Source organism: Podarcis melisellensis (assembly GCF_964234715.1).
Source record: "Podarcis melisellensis genome assembly, chromosome: 8".
Taxonomy (NCBI): domain Eukaryota; kingdom Metazoa; phylum Chordata; class Lepidosauria; order Squamata; family Lacertidae; genus Podarcis; species Podarcis melisellensis.
This window is the reverse complement of record NC_138540.1, coordinates 87,327,514-87,349,303: the sequence shown is the minus strand read 5'-3', so window position 1 is coordinate 87,349,303 and position 21,790 is coordinate 87,327,514. Positions and strand designations below refer to the sequence as shown.

At 50.3% G+C, this 21,790-nt stretch overlaps 2 protein-coding genes and 1 long non-coding RNA gene across 7 annotated transcripts in view; 1 reads left to right on the top strand and 2 right to left on the bottom strand.

Moving 5' to 3' along the window:
* The window catches only part of MARK4 (microtubule affinity regulating kinase 4), a 78,692-nt gene extending 77,460 nt beyond the window's left edge, over positions 1–1,232 (bottom strand). For 2 of the 5 annotated variants that reach the window (XM_081922015.1, XM_081922016.1), the window contains exon 1: positions 402–1,229. In XM_081922015.1, coding sequence (XP_081778141.1) covers positions 402–452 — 51 coding nt within the window. In that variant the 5' untranslated portion in view covers positions 453–1,229. Of the gene's footprint in view, positions 1–401 lie in introns of all 5 variants that reach the window. The other 3 variants (XM_081922013.1, XM_081922014.1, XM_081922012.1) reach the window with 3 other exon arrangements.
* Positions 1,233–2,378: 1,146 nt separating this feature from the next.
* The window catches only part of LOC309376260, a 40,196-nt gene continuing 20,784 nt past the window's right edge, over positions 2,379–21,790 (bottom strand). Inside the window, exons 2-3 of the long non-coding RNA XR_014171128.1 lie at positions 4,046–4,927; positions 2,379–3,317 (exon numbers count right to left, since the gene is read on the bottom strand). This is a non-coding gene — a long non-coding RNA (uncharacterized lncRNA). The remainder of the gene's footprint in view (positions 3,318–4,045; positions 4,928–21,790) is intronic.
* EXOC3L2 (exocyst complex component 3 like 2) overlaps positions 18,707–21,790 on the top strand; it is a 53,231-nt gene continuing 50,147 nt past the window's right edge. The window contains exon 1 of the mRNA XM_081921980.1: positions 18,707–19,008. The gene's annotated coding sequence lies outside the window, so the exon portion shown is untranslated. The remainder of the gene's footprint in view (positions 19,009–21,790) is intronic.

The window sequence follows — 21,790 nt, the reverse complement described above, 5'->3', positions numbered from 1 at the left end:
AAGCCGGGCCCCGTGGGTCACCTCGAGAGCCGCCTCCGGAAAACAACGCCGGGCTTGGCTCAGCCGTCCCGGAACGGATCGATGGGAGAAAAAAGGCTGTGATGATTTTTGCTGCCCGCCCTAGTGATTGGGGGATGGGGCAGTGGGGGGGTGGAGAGGAGAGGATCCTGCCTTTGCCAGTCATTCCGCAGTGCCCAGCTCCGTGGCTGGGGGCGCAAAAGCGAGCCCCCCATCTGGCTAGCCGGCGGGCGCGCGCGCGCGCACCGGCCAAACGAGGGGCCACCGGCGCACCCCGACCCCACCCCGTCCACCCACCCACCCACACATACACACACACCCCACCGGCTCTTGCACGCGCGCGCGCACACACTCACAGCACCCGGTAAACAAACGGGACTCACCGTCTCGGCATTGCGCTCATTGCCCGTCGCCAGCGCGGTGCGCAAAGACATCGTCCTCCTCCTCTTCCTCCTCCCGGAGCCGGGCCGCCGCGGGGGCGAGGGGGGCTACCTTCCTGCTGGCCTCCCCCCAAGCGGACACTCATAGAAGCCTCCAAGCACCGGGCCGGCGGAGGGAGGGACGGAGGGCGCTGGAAAGGGAGATGCGATGGGTGGGGGGAGAGGGCGAAAGGCGCTCCGTGCGCCCCCGAGGAAAGGGGGCTTATTTCCCCAAGGGGGGGCTCATGTTTGGAGTGGGGTGGGGGGCAGGCTGCCGCCCCCGGTGCTGCTGGTGCCGCCGCCGCTGCTGCAAAGGCCACTGGTCAGTTGCTGGTGCCGGGGCTGCCTCTCAGAGCCTGCGCGCCCAGCCCGGCCGCCGCGTTCTCCCCGCAGGCAGGAAAGGGCAGAGGCGCTTCCTGCCACCCCCCATAAGGCTCCCGAGCGGGGAGGAGGGCTGCGGAGGGAGAGAGGTCCGCCCGGGATGCGGGCGTCCAAGGCGGGCGGGCGCAATCCGAGCCACCGGCAGGCCCCCTCCCGTCGCTGCTGCCGCCGCCGCCAGCACAAAGCTCGGTGGCTCTGCTGCTGCTGCTCCTGCGCCGGCCGAGGCGGGGTTCACCTAAGGCTCCCGGGGCTCCGGGCAGGCAGAGAGGGAGCCATCGGGGCTCCCCGCCATCGGCAGGCGGGCTGGAGGCGGTCGGGGCGGGGAGGGGGCTTGGGGAGGAAGCCGAAAGAGAGCGCCCCCCGCAGGAGCCTGCCAACGCCGACGGGAGACCGCGAGGAGGGAGGAAGAGGAGGAGGAGGAGGAGGAGCAGAGGGGGAAAAGGGGAAGGAAAAAGGACGCCGAGGAGGAGGAGGAGGCTGGGCTGGGCCGGACGACTCACACACGCCAGGCGGAGGAAGCGGGCGCCGCTTAAAGGCGCCGTCGCCACCGCCGCCGCCTGCGTAAAAACGCGCAGCGGGACGAGGGCGCACGGAAAATTGTGGGGCTTGTTGGAAAGGGACGCCGCCCTGGAGCGCCAGCAGAAGAAGGAGCTTTCTCTCCTCTCCCCCCCCCCCACACCACACAGGCAATGGGGAGGGCGCGTGTTGGTAAGGAAGGGTGCCTCTGAGCATGGGCAGAGCGCCCCGCTTCATCCAAGACCGGGCCAAGAGGGAAACGGGAAGCAAAGGCGCCAAGCAAAGGAGAGCGCAGGGAGATCGGGCCATTTTCAAAGCCAGGAGGTCGTCCCGCGGGAAGGCGCAGTGAAGAGCGTGGTCCTGAGCATGTGCAGAGTGCTTTTCTTTGAGAAACCGCACGTAGCTTTCACTCAGCTACTGGAATGAGGAAGGCAAGGAAGCTTCCCCTGGCCTTTTTTTTAACGTAATTAAAAGTGTGCGAGCCTCTGCCCGTTACTTGAGCTGCTCAGCGGCAGCTAACAATCAGTTTCTTTGGCCTGCTTTGTTCAGCCTTTGTTCTCAAAGGCAAAAACGCTCATTTAGCATTTTCTTAAAGTGATCCTCTTAAAGTGGAGGCAGTGAGAGATTTTACTTTCTTGGGCTCCATGATCACTGCAGATGGTGACAGCAGTCACGAAATTAAAAGACACCTGCTTCTTGGGAGAAAAGCAATGACAAACCTAGACAACATCTTAAAAAGCAGAGACATCACCTTGCCAACAAAGGTCCATATAGTTCAAGCCATAGTTTTCCCAGTAGTGATGTATGGAAGTGAGAGCTGGACCATAAAGAAGGCTGATCGCCGAAGAATGGGTGCTTTTGAATTCTGGTGCTGGAGGAGACTCTTAAGAGTCCCATGGACTGCAAGAAGATCAAACCAATCCATTCTTAAGGAAATCAGCCCTGAGTGCTCACTGGAAGGACAGATCCTGAAGCTGAGGCTCCAAGACTTTGGCCCCCTCATAAGAAGAGAAGACTCCCTGGAAAAGACCCTGATGCTGGGAAAGATGGAGGGCACAAGGAGAAGGGGACGACAGAGGACGAGATGGTGGGACAGTGTTCTCGAAGCTACCAGCATGAGTCTGACCAAACTGCGGGAGGCAGTGGAAGGCAGGAGGGCCTGGCGTGCTCTGGTCCAGGGGGTCACGAAGAGTCGGACACCACTAAACAACTAAACAACAACAACAAAGTGACGTGGCTGCAAATGGGACACCTGTATCGGAACACACCGAAAAAGCAAAGCGGGTTGGGAATTTTTAATTATTTTTTTCCTTGCCTTGGGAAAAATCTGCGGAACTCCCTGCCGGTGCGCCGCTGGACTGCCAGAAAGGCATGACATCCGAGTCACGGAAGAGCTGGCCAGCAGTTGGTCACTGGGATCCAGGCACCCGGTGATCATGTGTCCAAGGGGGGGTGTGCCTCTTTTTTAACCCCCCAACGGCTAGAGGAGCGGGTGCTAATTGATCGTTAAGACGTGGGATCTTTTAAACACGACAACAATGTTTTTTAGGAGTGTTTCCTCTGAGTTATTTGGAGTCTGGTGGGGGCGCGCTGCAGCGAGACTCAGTCCCGGTGCTCTGGCCACCCACCTCTGGCTGCCTCTGAGCATCTGCAGAGTGCCTTGGCTTTGCACACTTCAGCAAGAAGCCCACCTCCGCCACCAGATATCTGCAATCTGAGGGGAAGTCTTCTAAGCAGGCCTTCTCGGCCTCCCGAGCACCTCTCCTTTTGGAAATTAAAGCACTTTGTAATTAGAACTGGGAAAGCCGCTAGTCCTCAAGGTTTTCTGGTTTGCTTAAAGCAGGCTTCCTCAGCTTGGGGGCTGCCAGACGTTTGGGACTACAATTCCCATCAGCCCCACTGTCTGGGCGGGGGGCTGATGGGAGTTGTAGTTCAAAGGTCTGGCATTATCCATGGTGGAGAAGGCTGCTCTGCTCTCCACCCCTGACCTTTCCCGCCTCGACCTGCCACAGTGATCCCTGCGACAGTCACCTCCAGGCTTGACTACTGTAACTTGCTCTACGCGGGGCTGCCCTTGAAGCTGTCCCAGAAACTCCAGCGGGTGCAGAATGCTGCAGTGAGGCTCCTCACGGGGTCTCTGCCATGGTGGAGTACAGGGTCAGGTTCAAGGTGCTGCTTTTGACCTTTAAAGCCCTTCACGGCCTAGGACCTTCGTACCTACAGGACCGCCTCTCCTGGTATGCCCCACGGAGAGCCTCAAGGTCCATAAATAGCAACACCCTAGAGGTCCTGGGCCCTAAAGAAGTTAGATTAGCTTCAACCAGAGCCAGGGCCTTTTCAACACTGGCCCTGGCCTGGTGGAACGCTCTGTCTCCTGAGACCAGGGCCCTGCAGGATCTGATTTCTTTCCGCAGGGCCTGTAAGACAGAGTTGTTCCGCCTGGCCTTTGGCTTGGAGCCAATTTGACTCCCTTACCCTCTTTCTTTTTTCCTTTTCCTTTCTCCTCCTGTGATGAAGCTGCATTTTAATATTTTATTGTTTCAATATTTTAATGTTGTATCTTAATCTTTTAAGTTGTATTCATTCAACTTGTTTTTATTAATGCTTGTTAGCCACCCTGAGCCTGGCCTTGGCTGGGGAGGGCGGGGTATAAATAAAAAATATTATTATTATTATTATTATTATTATTATTATTATTATTATTATTAAACACTCCAGGAACAGCTTACAACAGCTTTAGCAAAACAAGATGAAACACAAGTTTAATACCAACTGTACTACGTCAGGAGAGGCAATATTATTCTGATTACATCATTACTTCTATTGCTATTTAGACTATTGTCCACCCTTCACCATGGGGTTGCAGGACAGAACACCACATTTTAAATATACAGCAGGCATAGGCAAACTTCAGCCCTCTAGATGTTTTGGGACTACAGTTCCCATCATCCCTGACCACTGGTCCTGGTATCTAGGGATGATGGGAATTGTAGTCCTAAACATCTGGAGGGCTGGAGTTTGCCCATGCCTGATATACAGTACGGTAGGCATGTCCAACCAGTCCATTGTGATCTACCGGTTGATCGTGGGGCGTCCCTGTCAGATCACATGATCCCTGCCGGGTGTTTTTTTTAGTGGGAATAGATCGCAGTCTATTGTGATTTGGACATGCCTGAATATAGTATTAAAATCCATTAAAACAAATTACAGCCCAGAAAATAGGGTGTACTCTAATATATATAAAGGTAAAGGGACCCCTGACCATTAGGTCCAGTCGTGGCCAACTCTGGGGTTGCGGCGCTCATCTCACTTTATTGGCCGAGGGAGCCGGCGTACAGCTTCCGGGTCATGTGGCCAGCATGTCTAAGCCGCTTCTGGCGAACCAGAGCAGCTCACGGAAACAGCGTTTACCTTCCTGCTGGAGCGGTACCTATTTATCTACTTGTACTTTGACGTGCTTTTGAACTGCTAGGTTGGCAGGAGCTGGGACTGAGCAACAGGAGCTCACCCCGTTGCGGGGATTTGAACCGCCGACCTTCTGATCGGCAAGTCCTAGGCTCTGTGGTTTAACCTACAGCGCCACCCGCATCCCTCTAATATATATAGAGAGAGTTTACTGTAATTGTTGAAAGCCACCCAGAGTGAATGGGGGGCATATAAATAAAAATATATTATTATCATCTGTATTTTGGGGATCAAAGCTTTAGTCCTCCAGGGCAGAAATTCCTGGCTAGGGTGACTCTTCTCACTGCCTCTCCAGCAGCAATGAACAGGAAGACACACATCTGGTTCCGGAACAGGCCGCTCATTTCAGTGGGAAGCATGCAGAACTCTGCAGCCTAGCTGTCTGGTTTCGGAAAGGGGTGGCGTAGCAGGCAAACAGCCCAGGAAGGAACTTGTTAGCGCAGGAATATTTGGTTCAGCACTTGAAGAAGTGTGTACAAAGGTGGTTCTCTGGAGTCGTGTGCCAGCTTGCTCGCATCAATTCCTGCAGAAGCCCCGCTGAAATTAAACCTGCCTTGCAACACATGAGCTGAAAATCCCACCCCTTGAACCCGGATTCCTGAGGTAGTGGGCTGGGGTTGCTCAGTCCGTAGCGCTCTGCATGTGCTCAGGAGCCGTGCCTTCTGTTCTTCGACATGCCACAGCCGAATCCTAAAACCGAGCACGCCTCTGAAAGCTGGAAATCACAAGTGCTTAGTGTGCTGTTGGGCTCAAGTCTTTTTGCAGTCTTCCCAGAGACGTCTGGTTGTTCCATTGAGAGAAGAGTATTCTGGGCTAGATGAGCCTTTGGGCCTGATCCAGCCTCAGCCTATTCTTAACGCTCTTAAAATAGATTCCCATAATAAGACGGGCTTTCCCCCATTGTCTCTGCATGTGGGAAGCCGACCAGAGACTGGTGGACCTGAAATTCTGAGACCTAACCTGTTCTACTTTTTTTATATTGTTGTAAACCACTGTGATGTGTTTCCATGACACAGCAGTATATAAATATTTTTATCCCCCCCCCCAAAAAGCAGCCTCGCCCAACTGCCCCAGAAGTGATCCTGCCAGCTGGCTGAGACCTCAGAAGATCAAGAGATCCTTTCTGCTTGCGGCAAAGCTTATGAAAAGCAGGTTGAACGATCAAACAGGACTGGACTGGCAAATAGAACTGCCGTGAAATTGCACCGACATTTAAATTTCATTGTATTTGAATCCAGAGTTTCCAGAGTTTTAATTCTGAGAAACTTTTTGGGCACTGGAAAGCTGAATTTGTTGCTTAGTGTTCATCCTTGTTTCAAATTTCCACTTTGCCATGAAACTCATGGGGTGATAGCTTCTGGGAGATGATATATAATGAGATGGAAAAAAATGTTGAAATATACATTTATAAAGAAACCAGAAGCATTTTTACAGGGCATTGTAGGGAGTGATATAAATAGAAAGGACTGTAAGCTCTTTTTATATGCAACAACGGCAGCAAGATTATTATTGGCCCAAAATTGGAAGCAAGAAGAATTACCGACGAAAGAAGAATGGAGGACGAAATGAATGGACTACGCAGAATTGGATAAACCAACAGGAAGGATTCGAAATCGGCGGAACCAGAAATTCACGGAAGACTGGAGTAAATTTACAGACTATTTGAAAAGTATTTGTGAAGATCAGACGACGTTTGTAGGTTTGCAAGAAGTTTTGTGAGGAGTATTATTGGAAGTATTGCAAAAATGGATAAGGGGGAGGATAATTAGTTAAGACATTTAAAGGTAATATAAATTTAAGAAATGCATAAGAGGTGGTTAAAACGGTGGATCATCACAGGTGCTGATGGAAGTCCAAAAAAGATTGTATAAGTGATAATGTTTTGTGGTACGTATTATAATTTATATGTTAAAATTAATAAAAATTATTATTATAAAAAAAAGTCACGGGGTGACTTTGAGCCACTCATTCTCTCTCTTTCTCTCTCTCTGCCTCACAAGTTTGTTGTGAGGATACAAAGGAAGGGAGAGGAACAAGTGTGAGAGGCAGTGTGGTGTAGTGGTTAGAGTGTCAGACTAGGACCCATGAGACCTGGGTTCAAATCACCACTTGGCTGTGAAGCTCACTGGGTGTGAACCTGGGGGCCAGCTGTTGCCTAACCTACCTCACAGGGATGTTGTGAGGATAGGTAAAGGGACCCCTGACCATTAGGTCCAGTCGTGGCCGACTCTGGGGTTGCAGCGCTCATCTCACTTTATTGGCCGAGGGAGCTGGCGTACAGCTTCCGGGTCATGTGGCCAGCAGGACTAAGCCGCTTCTGGCAAAACCAGAGCAGCGCACGGAAACGGCGTTTACCTTCCCGCCAGAGTGGTACCTATTTATCTACTTGCACTTTGACGTGCTTTTGAACTGCTAGGTTGGCAGGAGCAGGGACCGAGCAATGGGAGCTCACCCCGTCGCGGGGATTCGAACCGCCGACCTTCTGATCGGCAAGTTCTAGGCTCTGTGGTTTAACCCACAGCGCCACCCATGTCCCTTAGTGGGAGTTGTAGTAAAAGAATAAAACACCCATAGCTGGAAATGTTTACAAAGCCAGCTTAGGGAAAGCAGAACTCTGTTGCAAAATCAGACCGGGAGAACTTGCACAAAAACTTCCCCTTAAATCTGGCTTTATCTCGGCACTCAACCTGCTGCACTCCAGTTTGCGTCAATGCGCCGGCTTGGGTGAAGTGGGCCCTTATCGCTGAGCCTCTGCTGACATTTAGAGGACGCAGATGGGCAGGCTCATTTCCCCCATTTCCCTAATAATTAGACGCGGAAAGCTGTGCTGGCCTGGCAAAAGCCGTTGGCAGCTGGGCTCTCGTTCCTCTTTGAAAGGGGCATGGCAGAAATGGCCCCGTTAAGGGCATTTCTGCTGACACAGCGTCTGTCTGTGTGCAGTGGCAAACCCTGGACTGGTTTCAAAACAGAAAAATCCCAAAGGAGAGTTTGGGTGCCTGTTTTCTTTTTTAAACACTCTCCTAATTTAGGGGTTTAAGAGTTGGGACTTCCTTTGAAATCCAAGGCTGCTGTCAGGGGGTCCCAAAGAATGGGGTCTGAGGGCCTTGCTGAAGTTAAGCAGGATGGGGGGCTAAAGGTAAAGGGACCCCTGACCATTAGGTCCATTCGTGACCGACTCTGGGGTTGCGGCGCTCATCTTGCTTTATTGGCTGAGGGAGCCGGAGTACAGCTTCCGGGTCATGTGGCCAGCATGACTAAGCCGCTTCTGGCGAACCAGAGCAGCGCACGGAAACGCTGTTTACCTTCCCGCTGGAGTGGTACCTATTTATCTACTTGCACTTTGACGTGCTTTTGAACTGCTAGGTTGGCAGGAGCAGGGACCGAACAATGGGAGCTCACCCCGTGGCGGGGATTCAAACCGCCGACCTTCTGATCAGCAAGCCCTAGGCTCTGGTTTAACCCGCGTCCCTAATATAATACATTTCAAATGCTCAGCATCCTGCTGCAACCTCTCAGTCACCTTTAACAACAACCCTGCAAAGTAGATTGCTGCTGTCCTATTACACGCAAGGGCGAGTGTGCTGAGGCTGAGGGTCTTCTCTAAATTTGAGCCCGAGGAGAGATTGGTGGTGGCATCTCACAGCCCACAATGCCCCACGGTGGCAGTCTCAGCTGCTGCCATGCCACCACTCACGCCCAGGAGGCCTGACATTTGCCAGGTGCCTTCCTGCCATGAGTTCATCTTTGGAACAGTCTGCTCCCTGCTTGCTTTTCCCTCCCAGCCTGAAAGGTTATTAATCTAAAGGAAAGGTGCCGTCTGAAGTTAAGCCTATTGCACACGCACGAATTGTGCTCCATTGCAACAAAGGGTTTGGCATTTTGGAGCAGTGCAAGCAGGGGATCTGGCCAGGGGGTTATCTAAGCCTTCTCTCTGCAAGGATGCGCGCACACACACCCGGCCGCCTCTTGCAGGCTAGAGTGCACCAAAGGGCCAGCATGACCCAGCCTGGCCCTCGGGGTGGTTGCACAGGGCTGGCGGTGCCCACCCTGCCAAGCACGCCAGCCAATGCCCAGCCGCCGCAGTGGTGGAGAGGCAGCCCCGCCGGGCTGCGATTGGCTGCGAGGTGGCATGGAGACAAGACCGGCCTGCCTGTCACCCTCCCCTCTCCCTCCCCACCCAAATCCTTGCCGAGGGTGACTTTCAGCCTCCATGCTCACTCCCCATTGGCTTCCGGCCGCAGCCAATCCCCGTCCCCCAACCAGCTGGGCATTAACCCTTGCGCGCCAGTGCGGTGTTGCAGGCAGATGCGCCTTTGCGCATGGATAGACCACAGGTTGTCAAGCTCGGCGGGGAAGGAGGGGGGGTGGAGGATAAAGTGGTTCTGGCAGACAAAGCATCTTGCAAATGGTTCTCCTCTAATGTTGTTGTTGTTGTTGTTGTTTAGTCGTGTCTGACTCTTCATGAACCCTCTGGACCAGAGCATGCCAGGCCCTCCTGTCTTCCACTGCCTCCCGCAGTTTGGTTAAACTCATGCTGGTAGCTTCGAGAACACTGTCCCACCATCTCGTCCTCCGTCGTCTCCTTCTCCTTGCGCCCTCCATCTTTCCCAACATCAGGGTCTTTTCCAGGGAGCCCCATAGCACACGAATTCATGGCACACTCATCCCTGGGGTTTTCTACTGCGCAAGCCCCCTTCGTCCCATGCTGTCTGAAGTGCCATATCCTGCACCCCCCCTCCAATATGAACCTGCCCTGGCCCTAGGTCTTCAGGAGAGACCCTTCTGTCAGGCTCCCCACCCTCTCAGGACCCCGTGGTGAGGATGCAGGAAAGGGCCTTCTTGGTGGTCGCTGCTCCCAGGCAACTTTGGAACTCCCTGCCTAGGGATGCCAGGCTGGTTCTCTCCTTGCTGTCCTTCCACCAGCAAGTGAAAACCACCAAGGGGAGGGACACAACCCTTTCCAGTGAGTGAACCGCAAGGCACCCACCAGCCCCATTGTTGTTGTTTAGTCGTGTCTGCCTCTTTGTGACCCCCTGGACCAGAGCACGCCAGGCACTCCTGTCTTCCACTGCCTCCCGCAGTTTGGTCAAACTCATGCTGGTAGCTTCGAGAACACTGTCCCACCATCTCGTCCTCTGTCGTCCCCTTCTCCTCGCACCCTCCATCTTTCCCAACATCAGGGTCTTTTCCAGGGAGTCTTCTCTTCTCATGAGGTGGCCAAAGTCTTGGAGCCTCAGCTTCAGGATCTGTCCTTCCAGTGAGCACTCAGGGCTGATTTCCTTCAGAATGGATCGGTTGGATTTTCTTGCAGTCCATGGGACTCTCAAGAGTCTCCCCCAGCACCAGAATTCAAAAGCATCCATTCTTCAGCGATCAGCCTTCTTGATGGTCCAGCTCTCACTTCCATACATCACTACCATAGCTTTAACTATAGGTATGGTCCTTTGTTGGCAAGGTGATGTCTCTGCTTTTTAAGATGCTGTCTAGCTTTGTCATTGCTTTTCTCCCAAGGAGCAGGCGTCTTTTAATTTTGTGACTGCTGTCACCATCTGCAGTGATCATGGAGCCCAAGAAAGTAAAATCTTTCACTGCCTCCATTTCTTCCCCTTCTATTTGCCAGGAGGTGATGGGCCCAGTGGCCGTGATCTTCGTTTTTTTGATGTTGAGCTTCAGACCATATTTTGCGCTCTCCTCCTCTAATAGCACCACCTGATGGTTTTCTCACTGGCCCCCCTGGCTGATTCCACTGGTAATATCAGGGGCACTGATATAGTAATGGAGAGGAAGAGGAGGAAGTGGACTGGGTGGGTGGTGAACTGTAGAAGTGCCACCAGCCCTTTTGCTCCACGGAAATGGCCCTGAAGGAAAAAGTCTTCTTGGGAACCAAGGGAAGGAGTGAACAAGCAGGACTCAGGTGCCATCTGGTGTTCAGCCAGAAACATCAACAACATTAGGATTTGGCCTCTCCACTGAAGGAACTTCATAAGAACATAACATCAGAATATCGGAAGAGCCTGCAGGATGAGGCCAAGTGCCCATCTAGTTCTTGCAGGAGCCAATCAGGTTGTTGTGTTGCTTAGTCATTTAGTCGTGTCTGACTCTTTGTGACCCCATAGACCAGAGCACACCAGTCACTCCTGTCTTCCACTGCCTCCCGCAGTTTGGTCAAACTCATGATTGCAGCTTTGAGAACACTGTCCAACCATCTCGTCCTCTGTTGTCCCCTTCTCCTTGTGCCCTCCATCTTTCCCAACATCAGGGTCTTTTCCAGGGAGTCTTCTCTTCTCATGAGGTGGCCAAAGTCTTGGAGCCTCAACTTCAGGATCTGTCCTTCCCGTGAGCACTCAGGGCTGGTTTCCTTAAGAATGGAGAGGTTTGATCTTCTTGCAGTCCCCTAATTGGAAACCAGCAAGCAGTATCCGGGCACAAGGGCCGTCTCAGCTCCTGTGGCTTCCAGCAACTGGTGTTCAGAGCAGAGGGCTAGGAGCCATTGGTAGTGCTCTTCTCCTCTATGAATCTGTTTAATCCTCTTTTAAAGCCATCCACGTTGGTGGGAGAGCGAATTCAAGTGCGAAGATGGCACTTCTGGGCACCACAGTTTAAGAAGGACAAGCGGGAAGGTGTGCTGAGGAGAGCAACCAAGATGATGGAGTCTGGGGGAACCAAGCCTGATGAGGAGCAGTTGAAGGAGCTGGAGACAAGGACAAAACAAAGTCCATTGGAGAAGAGGAGACGGAGAGGAGATAGGATAGCCATTTTCAAATGCATAAAGGGGTTGTCAGGTGGAAGATGGATTGTTTTCTGATGCTCCAGAGGGGAGGACTCTAACCGGTGGGTTTAAATTGTAAGAAAGGAAATTCTAAATAAACCTTAGGAATAACATTGTATTTTAATATTTTGTTGGAAGCCACCCAGAGTGGCTGGGGAAACTCAGCCAGATGGGCAGGGCAGAAATAATAAATTATTATTATTATTACAGTCATGCCTCGGGTTACAGATGCTTCAAGTTGCGTTTTTTTCGGGTTACGGAACCGCCAAAACCCGGAAGTACCAGAACAGGTTACTTCCGGGTTTCGGTGGTAACGCATGCGCAGAAGCTCTAAATTGCGCTTTGCACATGCACAGAAGCACCGAATTGCAACCAGTGCGCAGATGCGCCACTGTGGGTTGCGAACATGCATCCTGCACGGATCACATTTGCAACCCGAGTGTCCATTGTAAAAGCTATTTGACAGTGGAGGTGACTACCTCAAAGACGGTGGGCTTGCCCACATTGGAGGTTTTTAAGCAGAGATTGGAATGCCATCCCTCAAGGATTCCTTAGCTGGGATTTCTGCATTGCAGGGGTTGGACTGGATGACCTCTGGGGGTCCCTCCAATTCCACAGTTCTATGACTCTGTGACTGTACACGCAGACAGAACATCAAAAGCTGCCATTACGCCAGCTCAGACTATCTAGCTAAAAGCTGTGCATATGCCTAATGTTTTGGACTACAATTCCCATCAGCCCCGGCGAGAACAGCTGCATGGTGCTGGGGCTGATGGGGATTGTAGTCTGAAACATCTGGAGGACATCCAGTTTGGGGAAAGGCAGGCCTGCAGGGACCTCCAGCAGTTCTGCGGGTTCTTAGAGCACGGACTTTCTCAGTCTTGGGGGATTTAAGATGAAATCTTCTGTGCTTCACCACTAAACTTGACCATAACACAAACAAACACACATGAACTAGAATTGAATCTTGCAGGAAGAATATTACAGAGGGAATTTTTTTGAATATGACTCTGGACTGGAGGCAGTGTGGCACAGTGGTTAGAGTGTGGGACTAAGACCTGGGAGACCAGGGTTCGCATCCCCACCCATAGGCCTTGAAGCTGACCTTGGGCCAGTCTCTGCCTCTCAGCCCAACCTACCTCACAGGGTTGTTGTGGCGAGACCTTGTACTCTTTGGAGAAAAAGGCCACAAATGCAACGAATAACAATAAAGCATCTAGAGGACACCCAGTTGTGGAAGGCTGCTGAGCGGCAAGGCGTCCCTCAGGGCTGACCACGTGTGCCTCTCTCACTGGGCCTTTGTCTGGGCTTGGCCAGCGTCCAGCCAGACTCCTCTCTCCGCACGTGGCCAGTGGCATATGAAGTCCCCATGGATGGTTCCCGTCTTGAAATTGGACTCCTGGAGACAATAAAGGAGCTGGGGAAGGACCGAGGGTTCCTCGGATGGGAGCTTGGGGAGGCAACACAGGCCAATTGTCTCCTTCTGGCTGGTTTTCATCGGCAACAAAACAAAGGCCGCTGGAAAAGCCTTTCTGAGTTGCAGCAACAGCCTGTGCAGCTGAATCTCAGGGCTCTTGCAGTGGCATAAAAAGAGCCAGAGGAGGCCCATCTCCTGTTCTCATCGTGGACCAAATGCCCCTAAGAACCCAGGAATCCATGAAGATGATGGACTTTTCGGAGCTAGCCGACCTGACTGGAAGAATCCGCGACCCGAAGGAGGAGGAGTACCAGAAGGAATGGATGAAATTTAAAGACTATTTAGTTAAATAGGCTTTGTTTTGTTTAGTTGTTTAGTCGTGTCCGCCTCTTCGTGACCCCCTGGACCAGAGCACGCCAGGCACTCCTGTCTTCCACTGCCTCCCGCAGTTTGGTCAAACTCATGCTGGTAGCTTCGAGAACACTGTCCCACCATCTCATCCTCTGTCGTCCCCTTCTCCTTGTGCCCTCCATCTTTCCCAGCATCAGGGTCTTTTCTAGGGAGTCTTCTCTTCTCATGAGGTGGCCAAAGTATTGGAGTCTCAGCTCCAGGATCTGTCCTTCCAGTGAGCACTCAGGGCAGATTTCCTTCAGAATGGAGAGGTTTGATCTTCTTGCAGTCCATGGGACTCTCAAGAGTCTCCTCCAGCACCAGAATTCAAAAGCGTCCATTCTCCGGCGATCAGCCTTCTTTATGGTTCAGCTCTCACTTCCATACATCACTAGTGGGAATACCAGAGCTTTAACTATACGGACCTTTGCTGGCAAGGTGATGTCTCTGCTTTTTAAGATGCTGTCTAGGTTTGTCATTGCTTTTCTCCCAAGAAGCAGGCGTCTTTTAATTTCGTGACTGCTGTTACCATCTGCAGTGATCATGGAGTTAAATATGCTAAGATAACTTAATTGGAAAAACTTGCAAATACCAGATAGGCTTAGGATTTAAATATGTGATCTTAGAGAATAATATGTTTAAAGTTAAAATGAAAAGAAAGAAGGATGTTAAGTGATTAAGTTAACTTTTATGAGAAATTTGGTTTCGGAAAACTATTACGACCATATACCCTGAAACTCAGCCAGGGGATGCGAGTAAGTCACTTAACAATGTTACTAAGGTTGGAGTAAGTACAGCTAAGATTTATGTTTGTTTGTTTGTTTGTTTGTTTAAAATTCTGGAAAATCAATAAAAAAAATTTGAAAGGAAAAAAAGAACCCAGGAATCCAGATAGACTGGTTCTGGGCCTGGAGGTTCCATGAGAACGAAAGAAAAAGCCTGGCTGCTGGATCAGACCAGTGGCCCATCTGGTCCAGCCTCCTGCTCTCGCTGTGGCCAACCAGATGTCCCAGTGGAAAACCAGGAGCAGGATTTGAACACAAGACCAACACTCTCCCCTCCTGTGGTTTCCAGAAACTGGGATTCAGAAGCATGGCTGACTGTGGAGGAAGAGCGCAGCCATCCTGGCTAGGTGCCAACGGTCCAGGGCTGCATTATTTGTTTATTTTATTTGCATCCCATATTTTCCTCCAAGGAGCTCACAGTGGCCTACGCGGTCCTCCTCTTACTCATCTAATCCCAACAACAATCCTGCAAGGTAGGTCAGTCTGAGAGAGGCAGTGACTGGCCGCCCAGGGAGCTTCATGGCCAATGAGTGGGAGAAATAATAATAATAATAATAATAATAATAATAATAATAATAATAATAATAATAATAATAATAATAATAATTTATTATTTATACCCTGCCCATCTGGCTGGGCTTCCCCAGCCACTCTGAGCGGCTTCCAACAAAATATTAAAACACAGTAATTCATCAAACATTAAAAGCTTCCCTAAACAAGGCTGCCTTCAGATGTCTTCTAAAAATCTGGTAGCTGTTGTTTTTCTCTTTGACATCTGAGAATCCGAGCCCTGCTGCTTCCCAGGTCTGAGTCCCATCACTCTAACCCAGAGCTTTCCCAACTTTTCCTCTTGGTGACGCCCCTTTTAGACATGCCTCATTTCACGACACAGAAATGCAGTTTTACTAGCAAACCGGAGCTTGAACTAACCCCTTTCCAGCCCTGGGGGAGCACTTGCACGACACACCTGCACACTGCAAGCCGGCACACCGACGTGTCGCGACGCATGGTTTGGAAAACTGTGCTCTAACCACTGCACCACACTGTCTCTCGTCAAATGTATGGGCCGGCTGTGACCTTACCGGTTAGACTCGTTTTAACTGAATGTTAATATCGAAGCACTTGAAAGATGGACAGCGTCCTGTCCTCTGGACAGACCATGGTATGGTATCTCCTGTCTTTCCTTTCTTGTGACCAATGGCAAACTGATCCATGCTGTTCCGCCCTGCCCCACGCCATACAGCCCCCACCCCATGCCCAGACATGGCCACACTGAGTTTGCATTGCTTCCACACCAACTGGTGCCCTTGCACAACATTATACAGTGGTACCTCGGGTTAAGTACTTAATTCGTTCTGGAGGTCCGTTCTTAACCTGAAACTGTTCCTAACCTGAAGCACCACTTTAGCTAATGGGGCCTCCCGCTGCCGCCACGCCGCCAGAGCATGATTTCTGTTCTCATCCTGAAGCAAAGTTCTTAACCTGAAGCACTATTTCTGGGTTAGCGGAGTCTGTAACCTGAAGCATATGTAACCTGAAGTGTATGTAACCTGAAGTGTATGTAACCCGAGGTACCACTGTAGTATGGTTTTGTTTTCAGGTGAAACATGGGATTTTTGCTACCTTTCTTGACACGCGGAGAGTGCTCATACAAGACGATCAGAATATGTCGTGTTTTCTTTTCTTCTCTCTCTCTCCTTTTCTTGCTTTTCTTTTCTTATCTTTTTTTTTTGGGGGGGGTGTTGATATTGACATTGACTGGAAGCAAAAGGAAAGTCCAATGCTGTAAAGAAAAATATTGTATAGGAACCTGGAATGTAAGAACCATGAACCTTGGTAAGTTAGATGTGGTCAAAAATGAGATGGCAAAAATAACACAAGGAGAAGGGGACGACAGAGGACGAGGTGGCGGGACAGTGTTCTGCAAGCTACCAGCATGAGTTTGACCCAACTGCGGGAGGCAGTGGAAGACAGGAGTGCCTGGCGTGCTCTGGTCCAGGGGGTCACGAAGAGGCGGACACCACCAAATGACTAAACAACAACAACAAAATTGACATTGACCTTGCTGGTTCATTTGTTCTGCTGCTGCTATTATGTTATTTAAATGGCACCCACTTTCTGCATAAAACTATTTGTTTTCTTTTGTTCTTTTTCCCCAAAAGGAGTGTCCACAGGGTGGCGGGCGAGGGCTAGACTTGGCTTAGATGAGCTTGCGTGTCCGGGGCAGGGAGTCTGCCCAGACACACTCAAGTAGCAACTGAAGCACGAGATTCCATGGGCAGGATTGCCTGCCCACAAACAAGGTTGGGATGGAAAATTCCAAAGGGTAAACCAATTCTAGCCTGCTGGTTCCCGTGAGCTGGGCAGTTATCCGGCTTGCCTGAGCCTCATTGGCATGAACTAGAGGTGCAAAAGAGCCTTAAGTTTCCGAGCACAATTCAAAGCATTGGTGTTGACCTTTAAAGCCCTAAACAGCCTCAAAGGCCCAGTATACCTGAAGGAGCGTCTCCACCCCCATCGTTCTGCCCAGACGCTGAGGCAGTGGCGTAGCGTGGGGGTGCAGGGGGGGCCGGCCGCACCGGGTGCAACATCTGGGGGTTAGGGTAAGGGGGCGCAAATCCACGGGTTAGGGGGCACAAATCCACGGGTCAGGGGGCGCAAATTACTTGCCTTGCCCCGGGTGCTGACAACCCACGCTACGCCACTGCGCTGAGGTCCAGATGCGAGGGCCTTCTGGCGGTTCCCTCCCTGTGAGAAGTGAGGTTACAGGGAACCAGGCAGAGGGCCTTCTCGGTGGTGGCACCCGCCCTGTGGAACGCCCTCCCATCAGATGTCAAAGAGATAAACAACTACCTGGCATTTAGAAGACATCTGAAGGCAGCCCTGTTCAGGGAAATTTTTAATGTGTGGCATTTTGATGTATTTTTAATCTTTGTTGGAAGCTGCCCACAGTGGCTGAGGAAATCTAGCCAGATGGGTGGGGGTATAAATAAATTAATTATTATTATTATTATTATTATTATTATTAATTATTATTATTATTAATTATTATTATTATTAATGGAGGGCTCAGTGGATGCCTCGCACACAGGATCCAAGCATGAGAACGTTCTCCCCTCCTGTGGCCTCCAGCTACTGGGATTCAGAATCATCGCTGCCGCACAGCCATCCTGGCTAGCGCCCATCAGGAGCGCTCTCCTCCTCCATGAATTTGCCTAATCTTCTAAAGTCATCCAATTTGGTGGCCATCACTGCTTCCTGTGGCAGGGAGTTCCACAGTTTAACTGCATAAAGAAGTACTTCCTTTTACGTTTCCCGAATCTTCCAGGGTTCAGCTTCTCTGGGTGTCCAGTGTTAGGGGACGAACATTCGTCTCTCCACTTTCTCCATTCCAGACATCATTTATGAACTTCTCTAATAGCTCCACTTGCCGGCTTTTTGTCTAAAAATTACAGGTCCACGGCCGCTTGCTACCTTCAGCCACCTGTTCTGGCCTCATGGTAGGCAAAGGCACTGCTAGGCACTTCAAATACTCAGGTGGAAAGGGGGCGGTCGGTGCACAAGGTCCAGGATGCAGATTTGCACCCCAAAAATATGCTAAATTATACATACTGTTGGTTGCAGTGGCGTAGCATGGGTTGTCAGCACCCGGGGCAAGGCAAGTAATTTGCGCCCCTTAACCCGTGGATTTTAGCACTCGAGCCAGGTAGGGGCAGAGAGCTGCGAGTGCGAGCGCCCCCCCCCAGATGTTGTGCCCGGTGCGGCCGGCCCCCCCTGCACCCCCATGCTATGCCACTGCTTGGTTGTTCACATCCTGTAGGAAATTGACTGTGTAGGCCTTTAGTTTCATGACTGTAAGCTGTTTTAAGCAGTTTTTAACATTGTGTCTTAATGCTCTAAACCGCCCGAGGGTGAAAGATGTCTAAATAATAAAAAAAGAATCATAATATATGTGCAAATGCTGGCAGTGCTCTCAAAACAAAAAGCAGGGTTCTGAAAGACTTGAGCCCCTCTGGACATCTCAGCCTTTGGTTTAGATTCTGCTTGCTGTTTCATTAATGTTGTTAAAACTGATTTATCGATTAAATGCTGTATTGATTTGTGAATCATATAACAGGACTTTTGCTTTAATTGTGACGCTTAGCTTAATTTTTTTTAGCTGTTGCTTTAACAGTGTTTTATAGATTGCAGTTGTTTCACTGACGATTTGTCAATTATTCTATATGACTTGTGCTGCGTTTGTGGTATTCAGTCATGTTCTTATTATTTATCGTTTGCAAGCTACTTTGGGAATCCTTTGAATGAAAAGGAACATTAATAGCCCCCCCAAAAAAACACCTGTACGTGTGGTGGGGAGCTGTGTCCACTCGTTTGCAAGGCGGAAGGAAAGGGCACTCTGCCCATGGTCAGGAGACCCTTTATTGTGACTTTGCACGCATCAGTTATTAGCCTTGTTGCTGGGGGGAAACACATCACGGACATTCACCCTCGCCCTGATCCGAAGGTTTTCCTCTCCCTCTCAAAAAAAAGGAAAGGAAAAGGAAAATACGTCCCGCACTGTGGTCGCAGCTCCTTGACCCAAGCAGCGCTAAGTGCGCCAGAAGGGTCGATTTCCCTGATTATATAAAGCAGCAGTTTTAACTACCAAGGCTACTGGGAGGGACATCCTCTCCAAAAAACAACAACGACAAAGAATCGAGCCCCGAGCTTCCTTCGCCTCAGAGGTCCCCACCTCCGCTTTCCTCCTTCAGAGCAACCGAGGAATCGCACAGAGCTGGAAGACGAGGAGTCGAGCGCGCAGAGAATGGACTGAGCTCCAGGGATTGCCCCGAAGGACGCACGAATCAGGTAGGGTCCTCCTCGTGCGCCCCCGTCCCCTGCCCCCCTGCAGTTTCCTGGAGGTGCAGGTTTCACTGCTGCTAAATGGTATTCTTTGCTCTTTTGATCTCCAGCTGTTCCCACCAGCCAGGGCGCAGCAGCCCCCTGTTCCCCCCACATTTTCCCACGGTCCTTTTTCACGTCTGCTTTTGCCGGCTGTGGATGCTTCGTGGGAAATACTGCGCGCATCGGTTGCTAGAGTCGCCCTTCTTCAGGATCGGGTCGTCCGTCCCCCCCAGGATACACTCTGGTTGGGTAAGGGGGGGTGTATCAAGTCTCCCCCGAGCGCATGTGGCTAAATGCACACGCGCATGAACGCTAAGGCGCCGCGCAGAGTCTTAGTTTTACGCGCGCGCACTGCAAAATGCCAAGGTATATTTTTGCGAAGTTTTGTGATGAATTATGTTTCGGGGGAGGCTGTAGCACAGAGTCTCCCGGTCCTAATGACCGATTGCATTTATATCCCGCATTTTTCTCCCGGCGACTCAAGGTGCCACGCGTGATTCTTCCCCCTCATTTAATCCACGCGACAACCCTGTGAGGTTGTTGTTTAGTCGTTTAGTCATGTCCGCCTCTTCGTGACCCCCTGGACCAGAGCACTCCTGTTTTCCACTGTCTCCCGCAGTTTGGTCAAACTCATGATTATAGCTTCAAGAACACTGTCCAACCATCTCGTCCTCCGTCGTCCCCTTCTCCTTGTGCCCTCAATCTTTCCCAACATCAGGGTCTTTTCCAGGGAGTCTTCTCTTCTCATGAGGTGGCCAAAGTCTTGGAGCCTCAGCTTCAGGATCTGTCCTTCCAGTGAGCACTCAGGGCTGGTTTCCTTCAGAATGGAGAGGTTTGATCTTCTTGCAGTCCATGGGACTCTCAAGCAGTGGCGTAGAGTGGGTTGTCAGCACCCGGGGCAAGGCAAGTAATTTGCGCCCCCTAACCCGTGGATTTTGTGCCCCCTAACCCATGGAGCGCGCCCCCCCAGATGTTGCGCCCAGTGCGGACGGCCCCCCTGCACCCCCCACGCTATGCCACTGGTCTCAAGAGTCTCCCCCAGCACCATAATTCAATACATCAATTGTTCAGCGATCAGCCTTCTTTATGGTCCAGCTCTCACTATTGGGAAAACCATAGCTTTAACTATACGGACCTTTGTTGGCAAGGTAGGTTAGGCTGAAAGAGGCCGAGTGGGGGGATTTGAACTCCAGTCTCCCAGTTCCTAGCCTGATGCTCCAACCATTACACCACACTGCCTCCAATGTGGGGACCCTCAGGCGGTAACCCCTCATATGAAAATTATTCTGGAATGACAGGCATGCCCCTATTTCCATTTGCTCAGAGTTGCAAGTTATGCTTTCTTTTCCTTGAAAGTATCCCTCCTTTCTACCTCTGGCAAAATCTGATTCTAGCAAGGGCTGTCTTCTCTCTCTCTCTCTTTTTTAAAATAATTTTTTATTAGTTTTTTTTAACATATCATTTTCAACAGTAATTAAACATATTTTTACATCTTATTCAAATTTTTGACTTCCACCAATCCTGTCTGAAAATATTGCAATCTAATCTCTCAGTATGCATTTCTTATCTTCCCTATTACATTTCAAACTCATAACCAATATCTCTATCTTTTTCTACATTGTAACACTTTGTATATTTCTCCTTACAAAAACTTCTTGTAGTCCTACTAGCGTAATTTGTTGATTACAGTTGCTTTTCAAATAATTCATACACTTCTTCCAATCTTCTGTAAATCTCTGGTCCCGCAGGTTTCGAATCCCTCCTGTCATTTTGTCCAATTCTGCATAGTCCATTAATTTAATCTGCCATTCTTCTTTCGTCAGAATTTCTTCTTGTTTCCATTTCTGGGCTAACTTGCCTGTTTCTCTTGCCGCAGTTGTTGCATATAAAAACAATTTAACATCTTGACTATTAATGTCCTGACCTATAATACCAAGTAAGAATGCTTCTGGTTTTTTGAAAAATGTATATTTCAACACCCCTTTCATCTCATTATATATCATTTCCCAGAAGTTCTTTACTTTTTTACATTCCCACCACATATGATAAAATGTTCCTTCATTTTCTTTACATTTCCAACAATTATTATTTGTCTTATACAGTTTAGCTAATTTCAGCGGTGTAATATATCCTCTATACATCGGAGGGCTGTCTTCTTCTCAATCTAGCCTACCTCACAGGGTTGTTGTGGGTATTAAATGAGGAAGGGGGCAGACATGCATGCCTCCTTCAGCTCCTTGGATAACAAAAGGGTGGGATATAACTGCAATAAAATGGGGGGGATATCCTGCAAATTGCTGCTTGCCTCCATGCAGCCAGGCAACAAAACACCACAATCTCTGGGTAGTTAAGAGCGGTAGTCTCGTAATCTGGGGAACTGGGTTCGCGTCTCTGCTCCTCCACATGCAGCTGCTGGGTGACCTTGGGCCAGTCACACTTCTCTGAAGTCTCTCAGCCTACTTTCTGGTCATTGACCGTATTAAAGATATTTGATTTGATTTGATTTGTCTCTCAGCCCCACTCACTTTGTTGTGGGGGAGGAAGGGAAAGGAGAATGTTAGCATGTTAGCCGCTTTGAGACTCCTGAAGGGGAGTGAAAGGCGGGATATCAAATCCAAACTCCTCTTCTTCTTCTTCTTCTTCTTCTTCTTCTTCTTCTTCTTCTTCTTCTTCTTCTTCTTCCTCTTCTTCTTCTTCTTCTTCTTTCAGGCCCCAGGCAGGTGAGTAGTCCAGGTGTGTGCAGGCA